Here is a 19,647-nt window from a genome sequence, read left to right as displayed (position 1 = left end):
TATTTGTTCTTCTAAGTCTTTGTTGTGTTGATAAAAACTTTGAATCTGATTTTTACTTATTCCTGCAGCCCAATTCCAATTGACAATGGAATATAAAGGTATTTCTAGTATCGTCACTTTAGACCCTGGGTGTGCTTCGATGCATTGAGTAATTAGATTAGTTTCGGCTATTATATCATCTACAACTGAATCGTCATGGGTTCTTAAAGATATGTATCGCCCGTTTTTTATAGTAAAGTCACAAGTACCAGCCCATACATATACCCATATGTTGCCCTCTTCTTGTATTAGGGTTTCTATGGAGCTCTCCAGCCACTCTCTACACTCTCTAATTCTAGCACCTTTTCTACAGAACCAAGTTATATCACGCTCAGTTGTTGTTGATGCTTGGGATTCTAGGTTATACCCCTTACTGTCAGTGATTATAATGGGAGTATATTTTTTTGTCCCATGGGGGGTAAGCCTGCTCCTTTGCAGAAATTTGGTTAATTTTCTTTGAATTAACATGTATGTTGAGATATGATATGGAATATATATGTTTCTGTTTATGGTATTGTAATCAAAGTATGAAGTATCTTAAAAGTTTGTTTTGAAGTTCGCAGACAGGAAGTGCACGGACCCCGCGAAAGTCAAATTGAGTTTTGTGATATTCGTCTCAACTGCTTCTATTTCAGATAAAAAGTGTTTATATATTGGCTTGTTTTGTAGTTTTTCATAAATGTCATAGAAATGTTTTTTTATATGTTCAATTGCACACTATACAACACAAAAATCATTGAATTTTCCCTGCACCAAAAAATGTGTCAACCACCACCGGAAGTCACGTGATCAACAATCATAGAAACAAATCTATTTTTAGAACAATTTTATTTTCGTATCTCAGGTAAAGGAAAAATCGGTACATAAATAAACTTAACAAAATGTGTTTATAATCTTTATTGAAAGAATACACAATGAAATAAAATGTATGACACTAGACAAATAACTTTTATTAGAATAAATAAGCATTCAATATGTTGTAAGTGGACTATGGACGTTCATCTTCCTTCTTTGTTGATCTGCACTATCGATGTTATTTGACTCCGTAATTTGGCATTTCGGATATAAGCATACTCCGCTTTATTGCATAATTTCGTCTGACAAATAGGCTATGCAAATAACCGGAATGTACTGTACTACAAAAAAATAAAATTGGCACAGAATTTGGATAAATATACGTTTCTGTCTTATAAATACCTTAAAATAGAACCTGATTGGCAAAAATATTGATATGAGAAAAATACTTCTTGTTTTCAATTATGACAAATGTGTTTTGTTCTAATCAAATGCCTATCAGAAGCTAAAAAGCTGGAAAAGTGTAAATTGTTTTTCATGTTATTTACAGGTTAACTATTTTACCAATTTTTTCTTCTGCAAAAATTAACAGCATTGGAAATGATGTGAGTTGCTGTTTTGATAGTAAAATCAATCAATAGTTAAGTTATCTCCCCTTGAAAGATGATTTGTGTGTGGTTGTTGACCATTTTCTGAAAACGGAAAATTGTTTCCTTTAATTTCCTGAATTATGTTTACAAAAAATAATAGGGAAGACACTAAAATATTAGAATAATAACTATAATACTAAATTTCCCTAAGGCTATCAAAAACAAACTATTATACAATGAATGTTGCAAAACATTTATCATTTATTCTTCAGTGTTATAGAAATAAGGAGATGTAGTATGAGTGCCAATGAAACAAGTCTCCATCCAAGTCACAATGTGTAAAAAGTAAACAATTATAGGTCAAATTAGGGTCTCCAACACAAAGCCTTAGTCAACGTGGGCCAAACAGCAAGCTGTAAAGGGCCTTATGTTTGCATGCATCTTTCATGAAATATTCATATAAACTTGCATTTTGAAAGTAAAAATATTAAAATAATGTTGAAGTTTTTGATTGTATTGAAATGCAGTGGTTTATAAACAATGAAGGGTCATAAGCATGAAGTGAACACTGCCTTGAACCACAAAGAATCTTTCTTTAAAACTTTTGCAGTAATACATGAATTATCAATTGGGTTTTTAAGGCTCTCTCTTGTTGACATACAACAATTACCAGGTTTGTCTGTGGATTAATTGGCCCTGTCAAAATGCAATCATAGTTGACCATTGTTTAAATTATTGATAACCATGATTAAACCATGGTTGGATGTGCTTTAGTCATTATGGTTAACTATGGTTTTCCACTTTAGTGACCGGTCATATGTATCTAACCATGGTTGACCAAGCTCAAATCACAGGTGGTTGACCCTGGTATATTTGTCAATCATGGTTTTCTTGCTTTGTGACCATTATCAAATATGAATGATTCTTTGATTCATACATGTAAATCATCTCTTTGTTTTTTTTCAAATAATAAAAAAATCAAAAAAGACAAACCTTTTGTCTGTATCCATCTTTTTGTTCCTATACAGTTACACTTTTTGTAAGGATGTACTACATCATATAAAAACATATGTGACGTGTATGATTTATGTTATGTCTAAAATGACAGGACAATATGATTAGATTCACCCAGGATGAAATATTAATTATGACTTTATATTTTTGTAATAATGAAAAATGTCATCAAAGTAAAAAGCATATGGAGTGGAAGGCTAACAGGGAAATTTTCATATTTCCTTGTCAAAGAACAGTGGCATAGTTGGGTTTACATAAAGTGTGCTCGTCAACCTTTATTAAGGGTGTATTGAAGATAGGAGGGTTTTTCATACTCCCATTTATTGACTTAATTCTAAATGGGGCATCTGCTGCATTTTAGAGTGTAAAAGAAGTTTTAGACATAACAAGGCACAATTCTATAGACTCTGTTCAAAGAGTCATTTTCCAAAATCTGACAATCTATTCCCAAACACAAATACTTCTACAAGTCCGTGTCAGAGTCCTGGTGAATATGCATAGTCAGTCCAAGAGAAAAATTATAAGTGCTATCATTGTTCATATTTGCTTTTTAGTTGCTTTTTAGTTTTTGATCTTCGTAGTAAACTGAATGACCCTTCAACAGTTGCGTTTTTGCAACTGGTATTGTCAATACAATGTACACAATGGTAATTAATAGACAGATGAATAACATTATTTGAAGCATCAAAACTATGTTCCAATTTGCCAACCTCTTTTCTTAACTTAACTTATACCACCACACTACCCCAAATGTTACTTCTTATACTTCTAGCTGACCAGTTTATTTACTACTAAATTTCCAAATTGCTGTGTTGACAAAGAGATTCATCTAGGTAAACAACTGGCAACTAAGAGCTGGAATTAGGTTTTCACAAAATATCTGGTCTCTATCTGTTGGATTATGTTTTGCTGTCTTGTAAATGACCAACAGCAGTAAATTCAATTAAAAAGTACTTCAAATATACGCAAAATAATATTCAGTGACACAAAGAAAATTTCTGAATTTTCAGTATAAAGTATGCTGCGTGTTAGATTAATAATCAAATTGGACGAATTGAGGGACCTTTTGTCAACTCTAGAATATCATTGGCAGCCGCTGGTTTGTGTCTTATTATCAGTTGAATATCGTTCCACTTCAATTTTTGATAGTTTTCTAGCTGGTGTTCCAATAAATATGATTACATTATTAGTTCTGTTTTAACAATTAAATAGAACTGATTATCTTACAATTATCGATATAGGTCCTTGTTGGTTTTCATTTGAAAAAAATTGACAAAATTTAAAGATTTGATCTTTAATAACTTTGTTAATCTATTTTTTCAAACATTATCAAAGAAAGTGAGTTTAATCATTAAAATCATGCAATTCAACTTACGAAAGAGTAGAAGGCCTCACATGAGGTGGCTGCTCCATTGCTCAAATAACCTCCATGTAATAGAAATGATTTTGGCAAATATATCTTCCTAAATCAAATGAAATATTGACGTTTTTCTTTCACTCTACGGACACAAGTCCTTTGCAGGTGTAGTCAAGTAAAAGAAAGATTAAGGAAGTCTTCCTTCCTAGTAGTTCAATCAAAATCTTAAGATAATAAAAACACTTCATGATGAAAAAATAATGATTCTAGTATTAATTTGCTTCCTCGACAAACATTATTTATATCTTAAAGTCAATATTTTGACTGGAAATATTCCCTTTTCTTCATATTTAACACATAGCAACATAATTATTTCCAAAAATAAATGTTTATTTAAAACTGAAGGTAACCATTATATAAACCAAGATTGCACTTCAAAAGTTTGTTCATTATGTTGTGATTAATGACGATAACACTTAATGTTTTATCGCCATTTTCGTGCTGCTACTGAAATAATTAGCTTTGTAAAAATTTTGTATGGTGGTCATTAACTACCTTAAAATAATCTAGACAATTAAGTATTGTTACATAAAATAAGGATATAAAATCCATACGTAAAATGGTAAAGCAATCTTCTTTACATAGGGGAGAATTAAATTAACCAAAATAAAAGGGTATAAAGGACACACTTAGGTTTACTCAATATGATCCATTGTAATCATTCCATTTTGCTTATAAAACTGCAAGAATGTACCAGAACCCTGTCATTAAGTGGAAAGATTTTTAATTCTATTTCAGGATGTCTTGAAATCAAATTATGGGGCTTCTGAAATATTTCAGGATATCAGGAAATCCAATAATGGAGGTCCTGAAATATTTCAAGATGTCCTTAAATACAAAAATTTGGCTTAATCCCTGCTTAAAAGCAACACAAGTTGACTGATGACAATCACTTGACTTTAATGTAGTAATTGTGTTGCTGACCATTTTTGCTTTTCAAAGTTTCAGTCTGTTTGTTATGGTTTCACGCTGTTATATAACACTACCTTAGAGGGGGCCTGCTCCTGTCATGCTTCAGTGATTTCCTATATAATCAACCAAATTTCCCCAAGAAAAATGGTGGAGGGGGCAGGCCCACTGTCCCCCCCTTAATCGCCTCTGGTAAGGACAAGTATTATGGGAAAGTTCTTTTAAGGGCAATAACCCCCATAATAAGCTAACAAGCTAACTGAATTGTTTATTGTTTTTGGGAATTGGAAGTCAGAGCTATCTCTCTCTATTTACATGTACTTACATACTTAGGATGATTGTGTGGTCCTGTTTGGTTGCGATTGGCATGGTACTTTCAGAAAAGAAGATTTTTGTGAAAGTTAATGTACAACGACAGATTAGCTTAACATAAGTAATGATAGCTTTAACTAAAACTAGCTAATTATTTAATTGGTAATTAGGGATATATGAAAATAAATAAAGCTGGTACTTCTTTATAAATACACTTTGTTAAATCTATCACAAATGTCTTAAATTGCAATCAACATATTTGTTTGAGTATACATCTTTTTTCATTTCTATTTGTGGTTTTCAGCACTTAACCACAGTATAACAGAATACAACAGTAAATTTCTATTTGATTTAATACAACATTTTAAGTGTAAATCCTTTTGCTTAAAACAAATATTAAGTACTTTATCTTTTCTAACTTCTCATAAATAGACAACTCATATGTCAGTTTCATTTACATAAAACATCTCATTCTATTTAAAACAGTTAAATGATGAACAATTTCTTCATCTGTTCATGTCAGTCAGAAAGCTCAAAACTGGTTTTTACTGGAATAGTGATATGACAAAAACACAGGTGCTGCAACTAATAATAAACTCACATGAAAAGTATATAAGCAGCATACTTGTGGTAAAAAATAAGTGCCCTTGTAAGAATAATAAATGACAATACCCTACTCTAGTAAGCTAAATTAGGCCAAAAACATGACAAAATATGAAACGACTCAAAAGAGATCCAACAACCTGATCTAGCAGACAGCAACCAAAGACAACCTGAAAGATTCAACTTAAAAATATTTGGAAAAGAACAGCTATACAAAAATAAAAGGAAAATCAAAACTTATAAGTCAAAGAATTAGGACCATCAAAACAATGGCAACCCCCCCCCCCCCAAAAAAAAAAAATTGTGAACAAAACACTTCATAAAAAGACTGGGCGAACACACAAACCAAACAAAAATCCATGTGTGATCTCAGATGCTCTGGAAGGGTAGGCAATCTGCTGTTGGAATGTAGTATCCCATGTCACGAATTTTTGACAAAAGTCGAAGGCTTGACAAAAAATTACACGAATTATACATAATGCCGATCTAAATTGGAACAAAGACATTTGATAATAATTGCTTAAGTCAAACTGTTAAAAGTTATGACTTTAACTTTAATCTCCTTCTTGTAAGAATCAAACTTCTGTCAGAAAATCATGACACAAACCCAAGCCCTGGGATATTTTTTCAAATAAAAGATAGTTATACTCAATATGCAAGCTCTGCTGGAATGATGCTACATAGAAAATGGAATGTTCACAATTGGAAAGCTAGATTCTAATAGATCAACACTCCTAACTATACATAGTCCATTTAAAGTTGTTAATAACTATGTCATGCACATGTTAAAAAGACTTAAAACTTTATCGTGTTGTTTTATGAGGAAACATTCTATGCAAGAAATAATCGATTTCGTCCAGAAGGAAGACAAAAACAATTTAATTCCAATTTACACGACAACAAAAAACCTCATTAAAATCAAAGGCATAATTACAGAATCAATATGTGTTTTGTAACCATTCCTTGCTTGGATAGATACTTGTCATTTTCGTAAAATTAATGTAGGAAATAAGACTTTATTGTCAATAACCCAACCTTTAAAACATATATATAACTTTTATCATAGATCTGTCTGCATCTTGATGCTGCAAGAATCACTTAGAAAAGGTGTAATTTAAAATCACTTTGTTTCTCTCCACTTTTTGCAGTGTATTCAAAATTAGGACACAACTGCAATTTGTTTCATCAAATCAAAATGTTCGACTGGTCAAACAATTTAACCAACTGCTGTCTAGAAGATTCAGTCAAGTCATCAGTAATAAAATAAAGCATATATCTAACAATCCTTTAAGTCTTAAAAACTCTTATTCATGTTTATTGTTTTGAGTTATTTAAATGATTTTTTGGTCTTCTTCCCTCAGTGGAATTTGAATGCATGCTTTAGAAAGACCTTTGTAAAGCAGCCTTTGTTCACAGTGCCCAGGACCTAGATTACTTGTCTGTAACTCACCTATATAAAGTTTAGCTTTTGTTGGTTGAGAAATGCCTCTTTTGTCACTGCTACATCTAGGGTTGTTTAAACAGTACATGTAGTACTGTGACAAGAGATGGAATACATTGTAGATCTGTTTTTGATGTATATTTCCAGTTATGGAATATAAAATCAAGTTAAAAGATCCTTCCATGCAATTATTTCAAAAAATGGATTTCCTACTATAGTGCAAAATCTTCAGATGCATTTCTTTTACAGAAAATCTTATAAATCATTGTTTCTCCACATTTCCCATTAGCATTAAAAGTATTGAAATCAATTAAGTAATAACTGCAAATAATTTATTAGTAATCTTAAAGAAGGCTTACAAAGTATTAAATCCCCTCAGAACATGTTACGCTCAAACTAAAATATTGAATATGTCAAAAATGCAATAATTTCTTTAGCAAAACACAAGAAGATTAATATATTGTGGTATTTTATCAATATCAATAACAGTAACGCAGTATCAAGATTAAACCTTTCTTGTTTTAATGAATGAGATAAAACAGCCTGTGCATGCACCAAATACAAATGATCAGAGAGAGGAACTGTGCACTGCAGTATTATAATACTTTGATTCATGAGTCAGTTGTTTTCTAATATAAAAGTATGCTCCTTATCTAAGCCATTGCAATGAAAGCAAAATTAAATGAGAGAAGATTAAAGAGAGGTTTAACATAGAGGAAATTCACGAAACAGTAGCATTGAAACTACACAACAGGGAACCAATTGTATTTGCTTTTACCAAAGAAAACTAGGGTTTAAATGCTTATTCTAAACTACATGTATCAAGATCCTGCATGACAGATATATGCTGATTTTAGTTCGCAGGAAAACAAAACATGGATCATTGAACCATAAAAATGAGGCCAAGGTAGTAGACAACTATGTTAGACAGAAATGTATACTTAATATAAAAATAAGATGTGGTATATTTGGAAATGAGACAACAATGAATCTTAAGATCAAATATAATTGACATATTTCCAGTAGTTGATACTACTCATTAACTTCAAGGACAGATATATGCATGCATACTTTAAAATGCATTCTGTATTCCAAATATATTTGACCTATAGCAAATTGTAAAGGAAATAGAGGAAAACTCATTTTCAAGTGGAAGTTTGAATTTGATTCTTTAAATTGATAAATGGGAGAACAATTTCAGTCTGTTTAGAAAAACAGGTTGTTCTTGTTAGTATATGTTAAGCACAATAAAGCATTAGGAACAATTCAACAAAGAAAATCTGTAATCTTGTCATGAATAACAAATTCAGCTGCTCTGAAAACTGTTTGTATAGATGTTATATTGAAGATGTGTCATTTCCGTGTTCTGACAGAACACATATCTTGCCATATTCCAATTTCCTGGACAACTGTAATTCACAAACATACCATTCATTAAGTCAATTTTCATATCAAATTTATCTTTAATGAAAGAACATTGGTGGACTTAATGTGAATTTGATGAGAAAAATCATCAATTATTAAATTATAATCTAATAGATCTTTCACAGTTCAGTTGATCTGTCTATTGTAATTTCCATTTAAAAGGTTTATTGACATATTGTGTATAAACAACCAAAATTGAGGGTTAAGCATATCATAGACCATTTTGCATTATGGTATAAACAAGTATAATTATTAAAGAACACAAATTGAAAGCAAACCTATTGGATGCTTAATCATTTCAGTAAGCATTACCTTTTTTTGTTTTAATTATGAAAGCTTAAAAGGAATTTTTGTGAAAGCCATTAAATGAGATCAAGGAAAATTGATTGATTTGCTTAAGAAATTTTCAGAGTAAATGGCATCTTAGGTCTATATACAAAATATGGATTGAAGAGTACCTCTTTCTTCTGAAATTAGTTATTTAAATGCTTATTTGTTGAACTTTTTTATTGTTCCTAATGCTTTACCATCCAGTGGCAAATACTTCAAGCATAATCAGGAAGATATTAGTTTCTCTGAAATCTGTTCAGGTTATCATTGTCTTTTATATAACATGCCTATAAATCTTGCCTTCAAATCGGTAGGAAAAAGTCACTGTAAAATACCATCTCATTCAAATTCAATTTCAAAGAACTTAATTCTGAGTGTCATATGCACCTGTAAGCAATTAAACTGTGCACTCACGAATGCAATATTTGTTTGGGTTATCAAGCAGTAACTCATCAAGAGCAATTCTGCATTTATTACAATTTACCATCAATTTCTGTTACTTTTGGGAAATTTGCTGTTCAGGATTGTGTGAGTATATGAAGCAGTTTAGGTTTTTATCTCTTTAAATTCCAATTCATTACAAAAATGAGTGGTTATCTCTGTAAAGATCAAACTTCAGTTAAAACAGTTTTGTCATTGGTGCATTAATGAGAATCCCTATAGAAGTTGTAATCTATTTGGTTAAAAAGTTTTGAAGGCACTGTTTACACGCAAAGCAACAATTTATCAAAGTGATTTCTGCAAAATGATTAAATTTCACAGTCTGGAAAAAAGTGCACATTTCCCAAATGTCATAAAACAGCATAAATATGTATGGCAACGTCCTTAGTAGTTTCTAGGTTCTGAAACTTCTTGGTATTGGGTCTACATCAAAACTGAAAGATGAGTTGATAATACTATAATCGATACATCAACGTTCCAAAAACTCCATCCATTTAATTACCAATCTATAAAAACCATGAAAATTGTGCTGATCTTTCTAGTTGAACAATCAAGCTTTTAATTTGGTTGTACAGAAGTAAGCATTTATAACATACCAATACATAATATATGAAGGCACATAAGGATTACTCAACATAAGCAATATATAGAATATGTAAATATAAAATGGTTGATTTGTATATATGCAAACTGATAGAATAGTTGATTGTTGTTTATTGTAATAAGCATGAATATCCTATCTTATCAGTTTGACTTCACTAATCAACCATTTCTTGCTTTACACTTTCTGTACATTGAAGCTGTTCTCAATAACATCAGCTTATAAACAATAAAAGGAGACAATAATTATAACTGTCGCATTAAAGATGTACTACACAGTATCAATCATTCATGAAAACTGCAAGGCAACTGACTTTTGAAGAAATATAATTGTCAGTTCTAACAGTATCCTATGCATATCTATGAAGTTAACTATAGACAATTCACTGCAATTACTCTAGTGTCAGCTGTCAAGGAAGGTAACTTCTAGGAATTGATTAAAGTCCAAAAGATTTCATTTCTTACTTAATTAGAAAATCAATAGAAAGCCCTCATTTGTGAACATTTTAGGTGTAAATTTTGTTCTTTCTTCTAAGCATTTTTAAAATGTCATGTTTAAAGCCTTCTTTTTTAATGCAACACTGGCAGTGAGTTTGACATGATAACATTGTTAATTTCAGGACATCAATTATATAACTGATGATTTGAAATACTGTGCATGCTAGCACAAAAGTCATCCAATTATGTTTAAAAATTACCTGGTATAATTTTTTTTACCTTGATTGAAAATCATACTGGCTTTATAATAAGACTAAAAAAACAAAATTGAGTCAATGAAAATAGATAGATGCACTTGATTTTTGAATAAACAAGTACCAAGCCACGTTCACTCTGTGTAGTATTTGTATTTGTATCCATCTGATGAGTTGAGAGCATTTTTCAACTGATTTTCATAGTTCCTTCTTAAGTTGTACTATTACACCATTGTCCCAGGTTAGGGGAGGGTTGGGATCCCGCTAACATGTTTTACCCTGCCACATTCTGAATGTATGTGCCTGTCCTAAGTCAGGAGCCTGTAATTCAGTGGTTGTCATTTGTTTATATGTTACATATTTGTTTTTCATTATTTTTTTTGTATATAAATTGGGCCCTTAGTTTTCTCGTTTGAATTGTTTTACATTGTTGTTTTGGGGCCTTTTATAGCTCAGACTATGCTCATTGTTGAAGGCCGTATGGTGACCTATAGGTGTTTATTTCTGTCTCATTTGGTCTCTTGTGGAGAATTGTCTCATTGGCAATCATACCACATCTTCTTTTTTATAATTGATGAAATTAGTTTATCATTAGTCTTTATTAATTTTGAAAATGAACATTGAAATCGAATCAAACATCTATGCATTTCAAGGGACTCTTCTATGAAATAGCAGCACTGACAACAAAAAGAACACAAACTTTGGAGTCACTGAAATCAAAATTGCTTAAAGAAAGCAAAGTTTTTAATTATTGCACATCTGAGGCAAAGCTCTAAACTATTGCACATTCAGATGATCAATATACATGTACTAAGTTAAACCTTAAATGTGCCAATAAAACCAACAATCTCTATACATTCAAATAAAGATTAATAACAAAAAATGTATCAATCCTCTGAACAAACTTAATTTAATCACAAATTCTTACCAAACTTTCCCTATTCACAAGAAAACAATTAGGTGTCTTAAAAATGATTCTATATAAAACATTATTAAAGAAGAATGTGTTCATGGGACACAAATGCTCCATGTTCATGGGACACAAATGCTCCAGCTTGTAAATATGCAGGAGTCAATGTTAAGTTATATTTCTAAGTCAAACCAATTGATGTTTTGTTTTCAGAAATTGTGTGGAAATTTTTCAATTTATACAGGGATATAACTCAAGAATGGTGGTGAAAGTGATGCTACCAAATTTGTGTTTGGTGGTAATAAGCATTGTGCATAAGCTTCAGAACATTTGGTTGCGACAAAGTAAATTTGAAGTACAGAAATGTCAAATTGTACAAATAGAGAACAGACATCCATATTGTGACATACAGATAAACAAGGGTAAACTTAAATGTCCCCTTTGCCTAGCAGTGAGGGCATTAAAATTGGTAAAAAGAAATTACCAGACTTTTTTCACTCTGCAAAAATGTTAACCGAAGATTAAATCAGAATATTTTGTATTTTAACAGATTGTGAAGAATATAACTACTTACGAACATTTGACTGTATCCACATTACTTGAAGAACACCTTGTGATCTCTACCCCAGGTATGGTCCCAGTAGAAGCCATTCCTTTCTTAAATATGTCATCAAACTCCTTCACAATTGAACAATTCGTCTTTGATTCATTTCCATTATAAGTTAATCAAAAGCAACATATTCAGCATATAAAGAAACCAAGCTGTCAATGACATTTCTAAAGGCAGTATTTCTGCTTATATGAAAGTTTTATTTTTCGTGTCAATAACAATATAATTCAATCAAGTTTCCAACTCATTTCCTCACAGTATCCACTGTTATGTCTTATAAATAAAGGTTAGAAAAATCCTATTATCCTTTAAAATGACAAAATCACATATATAATTAAGAAAATAACCATGTCACTGTGCAGCAGAATAAAAAGCAATGATAATTAGTGTTCTGAGATTGTTATTAGTGTCCGACAGCTTTGAGGAATTATTTCATAACATTGTTATTTTGATGGTTTTGACAGAAAGTGATTGTTTTTGCAGCAAGTGAAGCATTTAATTTCATTACTGTCAGTACATAAAAGACTTGATCAACATGTTTATAGCACTTATCAAAGAATATTCAATACTTTCCCCAAGATGCAGTGAAGGAAAGAAGGATCAATGGAAAGAAGCTCAAAGATTAATAGTTCTCTATACATTGGAATATATTCAGATGAAATTTCGATAAATCTGCCATCAATCTTTTCCAACAAGATTTTTTAAAAACATGCACTCTTTTTTCAATTAACTCATTCGCCCCTAAGAGATTTCTTGAAATTCAGGCATTTTCAAAAATTTGCAATCATACGCAAATTAGCTCTCGATGTTGTAACTGGTGCTCATCTATCAAACTATGTATTGAGATTTGGGGGCGGATGGCATGGCTGCGGGGTTGGGGATGGGGTGAGAGGTGGAAGATTTTCTCAAACCCACCCCCCACTGAAAAATGTTCATTTTCCATCTATTTTCGGATTTTAAAACGACCTTGAGAGGTGAACATCGACCAGACTGTGTTTCTCTGTCATTCAAGTATTACCCTATAGTTACACTGCATGCAGCAGTCCATTCATGCTAACTGGTAGTATATGGGACTTAAGTGTCTTGCTGCCAGATTATTATTGTCAAGTCAGGTCTGCCTAAATGTCTGTTTTTACGGATTTTTGACAAAACAGTGACCTAGATTTTACAGACTAGATTCCTATTGGCCATATTATACCTCTTTGTGTTCCTATACCACCTATGCATGCATTTACAATAAAAGTTTATACCTGCAATGACTACTAGTTACGTAGTGGCCATCAAAAGATGCCAAACCCCACCTGATTTTGGCTACTTTTCACATTTTTCCTATTTTGAACTCTTTAACCGCTTTCTAAGTGCCATATTTTCATATGCAGACATCTGAGAAGAGTTTATGGCCCATGAACTGCTTGGTTGAAGTCCCTGCTATCATGACAGTTTAGGTGGGGCAGTTCAAAAAAGGTATGGAGGGTCATATGGGCCATCAAAGAATGGTTGTTGCCATCACGCCTACAAGCGGGATTGGGGGTTAAAGGGTTAAAAGGCTGCTCTACATACAGACTATTCAATAAGGGGCTATCTACTACAAGGATGTGGAATAAAGAGTACACACAGCCTATTCTATAAAGTCATCTTCACCAAAATTATTCAATAAAGAGTCTCATCCCCGGCTTAGTATATATCTAGGATTTTGATTGGTTAATGCACGTCGTTACAAAACCCATAGCCCCTGGCTGTTGCTAACCCATATCCCCGGACGTTGCTAACCATTATCCCGGGGAAATTCACGCAAGTTTTCCTTAGTTCCATGATTGCTCCTTGTGAAATATTGAATTCTGTAGATTATCCATGATGTTTGTAATTAAATATTTAATTCATTTACGATTTTGTTCTATTATGCCGATCATTTACACTCTTTTCATTAAAATAAACAAAAAAACTATGTTAATTGGACATGCTTTGATACTATATATATGCCCTTGAATTTTTACTAGATAACATTTTTGTTCGCTTTGGGGATTCCGTATATCGTCAGATTATCGGAATTCTAATGGGGACTAACTGTGCACCACTTATTGCGGACCTGTTTTTGTATTGTTATGAGTTACAATTTATGACAAAAATAAGCAAAGACCCATCGAAACAACATCTGATAAACAAATTTAATAATACTTTTAGATATTTGGATGATATTTTGGCTCTCAATAATGACGACTTCAGTATGTATATTAATGAAATTTATCCTGTTGAACTTACTTTAAATAAAGCTAATACTAACAATGACCACTGCCCTTTTCTCGATCTTGATATCTATATCACTAATGGAAAGCTGAATACTAAAATTTATGATAAAAGGGATGATTTTTCATTTCCTATCGTTAATTATCCGTTTTTAGATGGTGATGTTCCCTTGTCCCCATCTTACGTTGTTTATATATCTCAACTTGTACGATTCGCTCGTGTATGTAACAATGTTTTAGATTTTAACGAGAGAAATTTATGTATTACTGAAAAATTATTACACCAGGGTTTTCGATATCACAAACTAGTCAAAACATTTACTAAATTTTATCATCGGTATAAAGACATCATTCGTAAATATAGCTCAACATGCAGACTTCTAATACGTTCAGGTATTTCACATCCAATTTTTTATGGAAATATATTCTTTATAAAGCACAAAGGTGTCAGTATTCACCTCAGAAACTTACAAAACCTTTGAATAGACTTATTAAGAAGGGATATAATTACGATACTGTTGTCAAGTCATTAAAGATTGCATATTTTGGCGTTAATATTGAGTCACTGATAAGGTCTTTGCATCGGAACTAAACACATTTATTCTAAAAACAGTTGTTGGCATGACACGGGTTATGTTCTTCTCATATATGTTATGATGGTATGATACTAAACCCCTAACGGGAAGGATTGTGCCTGATGTTCATATGATGAAATCATAATCTTTCAGTCAGTTTAATTGAAGTCTGGAGCTGGCATGTCAGTTAACTGCTAGTAGTCTGTTGTTATTTATGTATTATTGTCATTTTGTTTATTTTCTTTGGTTACATCTTCTGACATCAGACTCGGATTTCTCTTTAACTGAATTTTAATGTGCGTATTGTTATGCGTTTACTTTACTACATTGGTTAGAGGTATAGGGGGAGGGTTGAGATCTCACAAACATGTTTAACCCCGCCGCATTTTTGCGCCTGTCCCAAGTCAGGAGCCTCTGGCCTTTGTTAGTCTTGTATTATTTTAATTTTAGTTTCTTGTGTACAATTTGGAAATTAGTATGGCGTTCATTATCACTGGACTAGTATATATTTGTTTAGGGGCCAGCGGTCGTATAAAAAGTATCAAAATTTTTGAATAAAGAGTCATTTACAAAAAGACTATTGAATAAAGAGTCATCTACACACAGACTTATTATTGAATAAAGAGTCATCTACACACAGACTATTGAATAAAGAGTCATCAAAACAGACTATTGAATAAAGAGTCATCTAAACACAGACTATTGAATAAAGAGTCATCTAAACACAAACTTATTATTGAATAAAGAGTCATCTACACACAGACTATTGAATAAAGAGTCATCTAAACACAAACATATTATTGAATAAAGAGTCGTCTACACACAGACTATTGAATAAAGAGTCATCTAAACACAGACTATTGAATAAAGAGTCATCTAAACACAGACTATTGAATAAAGAGTCATCTAAACACAAACTTATTATAGAATAAAGAGTCATCTAAACACAGACTATTGAATAAAGAGTCATCTACACACAGACTATTGAATAAAGAGTCATCTAAACACAAACTATTGAACGAAGAGTCATCTAAACACAGACTATTGAATAAAGAGTCATCTAAACACAGACTATTGAATAAAGAGTCATCTAAACACAAACTTATTATAGAATAAAGAGTCATCTAAACACAGACTATTGAATAAAGAGTCATCTACACACAGACTATTGAATAAAGAGTCATCTAAACACAAACTATTGAACGAAGAGTCATCTAAACACAGACTTATTATTGAATAAAGAGTCATCTAAACACAGACTATTGAATAAAGAGTCATCTACACACAGAATATTGAATAAAGAGTCATCTAAACACAGACTATTGAATGAAGAGTCATCTAAACACAGACTTATTATTGAATAAAGAGTCATCTAAACACAAACTATTGAATGAAGAGTCATCTAAACACAGACTTATTATTGAATAAAGAGTCATCTAAACACAGACTATTGAATAAAGAGTCATCTACACACAGAATATTGAATAAAGAGTCATCTGAACACAAACTATTGAATGAAGAGTCATCTAAACACAGACTTATTATTGAATAAAGAGTCATCTAAACACAGACTATTGAATAAAGAGTCATCTAAACACAGACTATTGAATAAAGAGTCATCTACACACAGACTATTGAATAAAGAGTCATCTACACAGACTTATTATCTAATAAAGAGTCATATACACATATACTATTCAATACAAAAGTTAATATGAACAAAGGAGATATATTGTACTACATCAAAGAGACAGCAAACCATTACTGCAAATAGCCAAAATATATCTAGGGGGCAACATAAGTCTTCTACAATATATCTAGAGGGGCAACATAAGTCTTCTACAATATATATGAGTAATTAAAATTTGTCAAGTTGTAAATGAAGATCAAAGTAAACAAACTAAACAGTTGGTGTTCCACACCAAATACTCGTAATAATAATAGAGCATGAAAACATTACTTAGATTATGTATTAAATAAAGATTTGTTTACTTAAACTGACAAATTAACAGCATATTGTGCATATTATATCATTATACAAATATGAAAATCAATAGCATGCATTATAATCTGTGATGTTTCGTTGAACATTTGCAGTTTTAGTTTGACCTTTTGCAATATTTTTCTAAAACATGCATTAGAATTGCATTGATTAATCTCATGGCAATTAATCATCTAATATTTCCACTCAATGAACTTATAATGTGGGTACTCTCACTTTATTTGCAGTGTTGTGCTGCAAAGATATCTATATTGACTGAAATAATTGGCACTGGAAAAATGTCAGACAAGGAAATTAATACAAAATCAAAGTTTCAATTGTTTTGCAAACTAAGAAAAAGTTTGTGAAATCATCAATATAAAAACTTGTTTCAGAATTTCAACTATATGTATTTGTTAGAGCAGTCTTGTTAACTATATTGAAGATATCATAGGTGTTCTCAATAGAAAAAAAGGCAAAATGGTAATGACATTTATAAATGTAAATATTGATGTAATAATAAGATATCTAAATGCCTAGTAAGACTTTTGTTGTATCAACAAATACTTTTTTCACATTAAAACGTAACAAGTTATTACTGAAAAATAAATATTTCTGACAAACATAATCAAATGCAAGGATGAATAGGGAGTGATTTGGAGATTTTGACCTACCACACACAGAGGAAGAATAAACAGGAAAAGTAATGGTTCTAGCAAATGTAGTCTTGTTCTAATCAAATCATTGATGGATTATAAAGCTAATGAATATAAAATATTTGGTCAATCAAAAAAAGGATTTTTGGGGTAAAGTTTAAAAATTGTGGAAAAGTTTTTACCAATGACGGGTCTTCAGTAGATTAGTCCAGAATATCAAACTAGAGGCTCTAAAGAGCCTGTGTCGCTCACCTTGGTCTATGTGAATATTAAACAAAGGACGCAGATGGATTCATGACAAAATTGTATTTTGGTGATGGTGATGTGTTTGTACATCTTACTTTACTGAACATTCTTGCTGCTTACAATTATCTCTATTTATAATGAACTTGGCCAAGTAGTTTCAGAGGAGAAGATTTTTGTAAAAGATAACTAAGATTTACGAAAAATGGTTAAAAATTGACTATAAAGGGCAATAACTCCAAAAGGGGTCAACTGACCATTTCGGTCATGTTGACTTATTTGTAGATCTTACTTTGCCGACATTTATTGCTTTTTACAGTTTATCTCTATCTGTAATAATATTCAAGATAATAACCAAAAACAGCAAAATTTCCTTAAAATTACCAATTCAGGAGCAGCAACCCAACAATGGGTTGTCCGATTCATCTGAAAATTTCAGGGCAGATAGATCTTGACCTGATAAACAATTTTATTTCATGTCAGATTTACTTTAAATGCTTTGGTTTTTGAGTTATAAGCCAAAAACTGAATTTTACCCCTATGTTCTATTTTTAGACTTGGCGGCCATCTTGGTTGGTTGGCCTGGTCACGCCACAAATTTTTAAAACAAGATACCCCAATGATGATTGTGACCAAGTTTGGTTTAATTTGGCCCACTAGTTTCAGAGAAGAAGATTTTTGTAAAAGATTACTAAGATTTACAAAAAATGGTTAAAAATTGACTATAAAGGGCAATAACTCCTAAAGGGGTCAACTGACCATTTCAGTCATGCTGACTTATTTGTAAATCTTACTTTGCTTAACATTATTGTTCTTTACAGTTTATCTCTATCTATAATAATATTCAAGATAATAACCAAAAACAGCAAAATTTCCTTAAAATTACCAATTCAGGAGCAGCAACCCAACAATGGGTTGTCCGATTCATCTGAAAATTTCAGGGCAGATAGATCTTGACCTGATAAACAATTTTATTTCATGTCAGATTTACTTTAAATGCTTTGGTTTTTGAGTTATAAGCCAAAAACTGAATTTTACCCCTATGTTCTATTTTTAGACTTGGCGGCCATCTTGGTTGGTTGGCCTGGTCACGCCACAAATTTTTAAAACAAGATACCCCAATGATGATTGTGACCAAGTTTGGTTTAATTTGGCCCACTAGTTTCAGAGAAGAAGATTTTTGTAAAAGATTACTAAGATTTACAAAAAATGGTTAAAAATTGACTATAAAGGGCAATAACTCCTAAAGGGGTCAACTGACCATTTCAGTCATGCTGACTTATTTGTAAATCTTACTTTGCTTAACATTATTGTTCTTTACAGTTTATCTCTATCTATAATAATATTCAAGATAATAACCAAAAACAGCAAAATTTCCTTAAAATTACCAATTCAGGGGTAGCAACCCAACAACAGGTTGTCGGATTCATCTGAAAAATTTAGGGCAGATAGATCTTGACCTGATAATCAATTTTATTCAATCAGATTAGCTCTAAATGCTTTGGTTTTTGAGTTATAAGCCAAAAACTGCATTTTACCCCTATGTTCTATTTTTAGCTGTGGCGGCCACCTTGGTTGGTAGGCGGGGTCACCGGACACAATTTTTAAACTAGATACCCCAATGATGATTGTGACAAAGTTTGGTTTAATTTGGCCCAGTAGTTTCAGAGGAGAAGATTTTTCTAAAAGATTACTAAGATTTACGAAAAAATGGTTAAAAATTGACTATAAAGGGCAATAACTCCTAAAGGGGTCAACTGACCATTTCGGTCAAGTTGACTTATTTGTAAATCTTACCTTGCTGAACATTAATGCTGTTTA

The 19,647-nt window shown here is 31.7% G+C and overlaps 1 protein-coding gene across 18 annotated transcripts in view; it reads right to left on the bottom strand.

The window, feature by feature from the left end:
• Positions 1-19,647, bottom strand: part of LOC139482682 (tumor protein p53-inducible protein 11-like) — a 202,034-nt gene that overhangs the window by 36,582 nt on the left and 145,805 nt on the right. For 2 of the 18 annotated variants that reach the window (XM_071266735.1, XM_071266734.1), the window contains exon 2: positions 12,093-12,196. The exons of 11 other annotated variants lie outside the window; for them this stretch is intronic. In XM_071266735.1, the coding sequence (XP_071122836.1) occupies positions 12,093-12,169 (77 nt within the window). In that variant the 5' untranslated portion in view covers positions 12,170-12,196. Of the gene's footprint in view, positions 1-2,417; positions 2,560-3,813; positions 4,364-12,092; positions 12,238-19,647 lie in introns of those variants that run through there. 5 more of the 18 variants (XM_071266733.1, XM_071266746.1, XM_071266739.1 and 2 more) reach the window with 5 other exon arrangements.

Source organism: Mytilus edulis, chromosome 7 (assembly GCF_963676685.1).
Source record: "Mytilus edulis chromosome 7, xbMytEdul2.2, whole genome shotgun sequence".
NCBI classification, from domain to species: Eukaryota; Metazoa; Mollusca; class Bivalvia; order Mytilida; family Mytilidae; genus Mytilus; species Mytilus edulis.
The sequence above is the reverse complement of the archived record's forward strand: the minus strand, read 5'-3'. Positions and strand labels throughout refer to the sequence as shown.